This window comes from Neomonachus schauinslandi, chromosome 14 (genome assembly GCF_002201575.2).
Source record: "Neomonachus schauinslandi chromosome 14, ASM220157v2, whole genome shotgun sequence".
Lineage (NCBI taxonomy): Eukaryota > Metazoa > Chordata > Mammalia > Carnivora > Phocidae > Neomonachus > Neomonachus schauinslandi.
The window spans coordinates 16,510,584-16,517,571 of NC_058416.1; the positions used below are offsets into that span (position 1 = coordinate 16,510,584).

Sequence of the window (6,988 nt, forward strand, 5' to 3'; positions counted from 1 at the left end):
ATAAAATCTTAAAAATAAATAAATAAAATAAAAAGCTGATGGACGGACATGAGCTCAGTAACCGCCCATCCCTGTTTCCCCGGGACGGAGGGGTGTGTGAGGATGGGGGAGCTTCGGTGCTAAAATCGACAAAATCCCAAGCAAATGGGGATGAGGTGGCCACCCTACTTTGAGCCTATGGTTTGAACTTGTCGACTGTGAGCTGCACTGGCAGGGACCTGGCGAGGACACTTTGGGGAGAGCTCTTATGTCAATATTTTTAAGGGTTTCATCTTAGGCCAGTCAGAATCCTCTGAGGAGCAACTTCCAGTCTCCTACCTGGAGAGTGGAGATCTGCGTGCTGGGGCTCGGGAGTCTTCAGCACACAGATCCAGACACCGTGCTGTTGTAGGGTGTCTTCATCCTCAGCTGTGCCGGGCAGCCCTCAGGCCCTCCATCAGTCTCAGTGTGTCGGCCCTGCCGCCTTCCCTTTCACAGGATGCTGCCACGACTCCCAACGGCACCACACCCTCCCGAGACTGCAGGAGGGGAGGACAAGACGGGCTTCCCGCTTCACGCCCCCATCCCCGCCGGTCTCAGCGAGGACAATCTTTCCCGGAAGTCCCCGGCACACTTCTGCTTAGTCTCATTGGTCAGAGCTGGGTCACATGACCACGCTTGGCCCAATCATCGGCAGAAGCACCAAAGGACACAAAACTGGCTTTTACTGAGTAGGAGTCATTGGACCGTTCCACCCTCTGTCTGGGCGCCTTGATGCTAGAACGTCAGAGTTTGTTTGGCGGGAGGGCCACCAAAAATGGCTGCCTCTGAGTGTATATTAGCACAGCATTGTTTTAAGTCCCAGTTGGGGTCTAGGAAATACAGTTCTAAAGGTTTCTCATCCTTTTAAGTACTCTGGCGCATCTGAACTTTGACCTTCCCTGGAAGGGGGTCTGGTTGGGCCATTTGAGGGAAAGGTTCTTATAAAACTGAACATATCTAGGGGCGCCTGGGTGGCTCAGTCGTTAAGCGCCTGCCTTCGGCTCAGGTCATGATACCGGGGTCCTGGGATCGAGCCCCGCATCGGGCTCCCAGCTCCGCGGGAAGCCTGCTTCTCCCTCTCCCACTCCCCCTGCTTGTGTTCCCTCTCTTGCTGTGTCTCTCTCTGTCAAATAAATAAAATCTTAAAAAAAAATAAAATAAATAAATAAAGCATCTGCCTTCGGCTCAGGTCATGATCCCAGGGTCCTGGGATCGAGCCCCGCATCGGGCTCCCTGCTCGGAGGGAAGCCTGCTTCTCCCTCTCCCACTCCTCCTGCTTGTGTTCCCTCTCTGGCTGTCTCTCTCTCTGTCAAATAAAATCGTTAAAAACAAAAACTGAACATATCGAAGACCTGGTTGAGAGGTGCCTACCTGTATGCATGAGGAGGCTCCCGGGAAAGAATTCACCTAAAAAAAGAAGAGGTTGATTCCATCATTATTTCAGCTGCCATTTATTGAACACCTGCTGTGTGCCAGGTCAGGGCTAGCGGTGAACAGGGTGTAAATGTGAAGAGGAAGAAATTGTCACTCTGATCACCCTCCATCCCGGCGCCCATAGACTCATAGTATATCCAAGGGAGAACGACCCCTATTAAAATAAGGAAAATCTGCAAGAGCAGTTTCTACAAAAACATGCTGAGCACTTAGCAGCCCTGCATCAAAGCCTGAATGAGAAAACACAGATGGCACAAGAGGGGCAGAGGGGACTTATCTGTGCCATTTGTGGAGATCATTTGTGCTGTGAATGGACACGGTGGCCTGAGCACCCAACCAGCCCAGCCCACCTCCTGCCCAGAGAAGTCAGGAGAAGGCGGCATGCTTTGAAGAGTGGAGCGGGGACAGCAGGTGTAGGAGGCGCTGGCCCCACCAGCAGCTCTCAGCAGTCTGAGGGCAGGATGGAGGGAGGACGCAGCTCTAAGGAAAGCCAGCACCATTAAAAAAGGAGCTAGGGAGACGATGGACTCTGAGAAACAAACTGAGGGTTCTAGAGGGGAGGGGGGTGGGAGGATGGGTTAGCCTGGTGATGGGTATTGAGGAGGGCACGTTCTGCATGGAGCACTGGGTGTTATGCACAAACAATGAATCATGGAACACTATATCTAAAACTAATAATGTAATGTATGGGGATTAACATAACAATAAAAAAATTTAAAAAAAAAAAGGAGCTAGGAGGGTCCGGGTGTTTATAAGACAAGTGAGACATTCCTGGACTCTCCCAAGACCAGTCAGGAGGAACTTAAGGAGGGCTGGAGTTCCTTTAGATCTCCTGGGGGTGACTATAGGGTCAATATGACCTATTTTTATCCATGGGCTGGTATGTGGGGATGAAACATGGATTTCAGAATTTAGGGAGAATTAGAGGAGGGACCCATCAGTTGATGCTTACTCTGTGCTGATGTTGCTGTCTCTATAAATTTGCACAAGTTTATAATTATATTTGCTTGAGTTTATTATACACAAAAATAGGAAAAAAAAAAACAGTATAATGAGGTCCCACATACCCATCACCCAGCTTCAAAAATGATCACTACATGCCCAATCTTGTTTCATCTATCCCACTTCCTCCTGATATTATTTTGAGGCAAATACCAGATTTTATCATTTTGTCCATAAATATTTCAGTATGCACCAAAAACATAAGGGCTGTTAAAAAAAAAAACATGACCACAATACCACAATACCAAAACATGACCACATTAAAAAATGAATAAGTCCGGGGCGCCTGGGTGGCTCAGATGGTTAAGCATCTGCCTTCGGCTCAGGTCATGATCCCAGGGTCCTGGGATCAAGTCCCACATCGGGCTCCCTGCTCCTTGGGAGCCTGCTTCTCCCTCTGCCTCTCTCTCTCTCTCTGTCTCTCATGAATAAATAAATAAAATCTTTAAAAAAAAAAAAAATGAATAAGTCCTTGGGGCGCCCGGGTGGCTCAGTCGTTAAGTGTCTGCCTTCGGCTCAGGTCATGATCCCAGGACCCTGGGATCGAGCCCCGCATCGGGCTCCCTGCTCCACGGGAAGCCTGCTTCTCCCTCTCCCACTCCCCCTGCTTGTGTTACCTCTCTCGCTGTGTTTCTGTCAAATAAATAAATAAAATCTTTCTTAAAAAAAAATGAATAAGTCCTTAATATCATCGAATAGCCTGGTGGTGTTCAAATTTCCAACTGTCTCATAAATGTCATATGCTTTTTTACAGTTTGTTTCGGAATCCAAAGGAGGTCCCCATATTCTATAAATCTTAAACTCCTAGGGAATTCCGGATCGAAACAAAAGCCAGAACAAAATTGGATTTCTCTATCCCTACTTTATATTTTATGAAATTGCAATAGTGGAGAGGGCATTTTTTTCTTATTAAAAAAAACTATCAAAAGCAATGTCACTAGTAGTTATGAAAGCTATTTCCATGGGCCCCAGGTTTCTAGCCTCACAACTAGAAGCCCTTGGCCATTTGACTGCCCAGCAATGTTGGCAGGCGCGTCATTTCCCACTGGGGTCCGTCGGATTGTAATGTTCCTCCTGTAAATGCCACCCACCCTCAAGATCCTCTCTGAGGCCTAAGTCAGAGGGGTCAGGTGCCAAATCAGCCATCAGGGGGCTCCCAAGAATTCCGTGAACTTTGGGGTTGCCCAAAGATCCAACTTGGTGCATTCTAATACAGATCGTAAACATGCCAGGCGGGGACTTGTCTCCTCACTCACAGCACATTCTGCCAGCAGAATAGACCAGGCCTCTGGGAGATGTGGCTCCCTGAGATGAGCTGGAAAAAGACAAGGTTAGCTGTCAACTGCCCTTTGAAGGATTTGAGGTTAGCAGCCCTCTCCCCCGCCCAGTGGTCCTCCTACAGATCCACTTGGAGAGAAATAGTACATACAGAGGTGGGGAGCATTCTGTGCTAATTAGCTCCTTGTAGCTCCCTGTGATTGTTAATAAATCCTTTGATTCTCGAGTACACGAGAGTGTTGTTAAAAGTGATAAGCATATGTGAGTAGGGATGGTTAACATGAAATCACACACCCAGGAAGGAACACACGCCTGACAACTGGGACACCCTGGCCTTATAAATCTCTCCATTTCTAGGCCTCGCTGCTTCAAACGGAGGGGTTGGGATGGAAGCCATTCACTCGGGTCTCCCGCTTCTCCACTGGGGGTTTTGTTGAGGGACTGTATTCCTTTGCTAGGGTTGCTGTAACAAAGCACCACACACTGGCTGATTTACCACAACAGATGTGTATCGTCTCACGGTTCTAGAAGGCTGAAGTCCTAACTCAAGGTGTCGGCAGGACTGTGCTCTCTCTGAGGGCTCCAGGGGAGAGTCCTTCCTTGCCTCCTCTGGCTTCTGGGTCTGCCGGCAATCCTTGGGGTTTCTTGGCTTGTGGGTGGATGCCTTATTCCTGTACATTTTCACCCCTTCTTCCATCTGTGCAGATCTGTCTCCATGTCCAGATGTCCCCTTTTCATAAGGACACCAGTCATACTGGATTAGGGCCACCTGCCCCCATGAACTCACTTTAACTTGATTACCTCTGTAAAACCCCAACCCCCAAACAGGGTACATTCTAAGGTACTAGAGGATTCGGACTTTGTATCGTTTTCAGTGGACACATTCAACCCCTAACAGGGACCACACTGTAAAATAGATACTGTTTGGAAGGCCTGTCACTATGCACTCATGAATTGTGCACGCCAGTGGGTCATACAATCCTGAGGCACCAGGGTAAAGTTACAAGTCTACAAGGGTATCATGATAACACAAAGACAATTACGATGTGAAAAACTACACACTGTGATTTTACCAAGAAAAGTGAACATTATAACCGGGATTGCATTAAATTTGCTAGGTTACGGTTTTCCTATGATCATCGGTATAGAAAATACATGGAGGACAAGACCCCAAAAATCCAGGTTGTTTTTTTGTTTTTTTTTGTTTTTTTCTGAAAAGGTATATCAGAGGGTGATTATTGTGCTACTAGGTAGGCTATCACAGAACCCTTTTATATAGTAAACACTCAGAACTCTTTCACGTATTAAGCACAGAGAAGTTGTACATCTTAAACATTCACAAAATCAGATTCACATCCCTTGCCGGGGGGGACGACATCCATTACATAAACGAGGCCACGCCTGCTTTCGCTCATCACCCACAGAATGAACCCATCCATTCTTCCGGGTTGTACCAGAACATTCATGGCCCTGCAGGCATTGGTCCCAGCAGGTGCCGCTTCAGTTCCTGACATGGTTTCTCAATGCACAGCGTCAGGGCCAGCCCAATGACGAAGGTCAGCAAACAGTGTCCAGAGAAAAGATAGAACTGGAGAGAAAAAGGGGCAGAGTGGATGCAATCTTACTACCGGATTCCTGGCTGTACGAAATGCATCGGTAAGACAGAGTGCCCTGAACATTAAAACTAGAATAAATACATGGGGCGCCTGGGTGGCTCAGTCGGTTGAGCGACTGCCTTCGGCTCAGGTCATGGTCCTGGAGTCCCGGGATCGAGTCCCGCATCGGGCTCCCTGCTCGGCGGGGAGCCTGCTTCTCCCTCTGACCCTCCTCCCTCTCGTGCTCTCTGTCTCTCATTCTCTCTCTCTCTCAAATAAATAAATAAAATCTTAAAAAAAAAAAAAACTAGAATAAATACAATCAAAGAAAGATATTATCCTGAAGCGCTCCCTCAAATAAAACAAAGGGCAACAGGCTCCTCGAAACAACAACAGAACTCACTACTCCCCCAGCCAGTGGCTTTGTGGCTCCAGCAGAGTCACACCAGAGCCGAGAGCGGGGACTCACCATGTTGGTGTCAGTGAAGTGAATCAGCGTTTCTTGAAGCCCGTTGTAGAGCATGATGAGGATAGGGTGCACCAAGTAGCAAGCGTAACTGATGCTGGCCAGGAGAGTCCAGAGCCGGCAAGAAAGCAGCCGGTCCACCAGACCTGGAGGGAACCGACAGCGTGGTTTACGGAGCCTCGGGCGCCTCTCTGGCTCCACGGGGACATCCCCGTCCCCTCGGGGCCCCACTCCGGAGTGTGTGAACCTCCTCTAAGAAGGTCTTTATTCTTCTCATTTTTAAGAGAATGTGCCCAAAACAAAGACAAAAGAAAACAAAACAAAAAACACTTCCCTTTGCGGGAGTCTGAAAAAAATAAGAGATGCTAATATAGAGTTTAGAGTCGCCCGGAACACAAGACATGCCACGTGTAAGACGAGGTGCGAAGTCCTTCCGCCAGCTTCGGTTCTGGCTCCAGATGCAGCACAGGATCCGCTGGGCCTTGGGACAAGGCAGTGGCATCGCCAGGCCCGGGACTTGTCCTCTGTTATGGAGGAGCTTGTGTTTGGCCAGCTTCTAGTCCCTTTCAGGACAAATACTCTGTAACTTGCTATAACTTCTAGAACTGTGCTGTCCCACATGGTAGCCACTACCCACTTTGGGCTGTTTAATTTAAATTAATTCAAACGAAGTGCAATGAGACATCCTTCTCTGCACAGGACTTCCTGCTCTCTGTAGTGGGTTAAAGAGTGGTCTCCCAAAAGCTATGTCCACCTGGAACCTTGGTCTATTTGGAGTGAGGGTCTTTGCAGATGAAATGAAGGTAAGGAACTCGAGATGAGATTATCCTGGATTAGAGTGGGCCTCAAATCCAAAAATGAGTGTCCTTATAAGAGACAGAAAAGGAGACACAAACACACAAAGGAGAGGAACTGGGTGAAGGCCATGTGAAGACAGAGGCAGAGATTGGAGTGATGCACACACGGGCCAGAGAATTCGGGGCTTGCCGGCAGCCATGGGGGTGGGGGGTGGGGATGGAGAGAGCACGGAACAGATCCCCACAGGGCTTCTGGAAGGACCTTGCCAACACCTTGATTTGGGGTTTCTAGTCTCCAGAACTATGAGAGAATCAATTTCTGTTGTTTTAAGCCAAGAAAAGAAAGAAAAGAAAGAAAGAAAGAAAGAAAGAAAGAAAGAAAGAAAGAAAGAAAG

The 6,988-nt window shown here is 48.2% G+C and overlaps 1 protein-coding gene across 1 annotated transcript in view; it reads right to left on the reverse strand.

Moving 5' to 3' along the window:
• Positions 1-5,197: 5,197 nt before the first annotated feature.
• LOC110576996 (O-acyltransferase like protein-like) overlaps positions 5,198-6,988 on the reverse strand; it is a 60,914-nt gene continuing 59,123 nt past the window's right edge. Inside the window, exons 14-15 of the mRNA XM_021686230.1 lie at positions 5,800-5,942; positions 5,198-5,323 (exon numbers count right to left, since the gene is read on the reverse strand). Of these exons, the coding sequence (XP_021541905.1) occupies positions 5,198-5,323; positions 5,800-5,942 (269 nt within the window). The remainder of the gene's footprint in view (positions 5,324-5,799; positions 5,943-6,988) is intronic.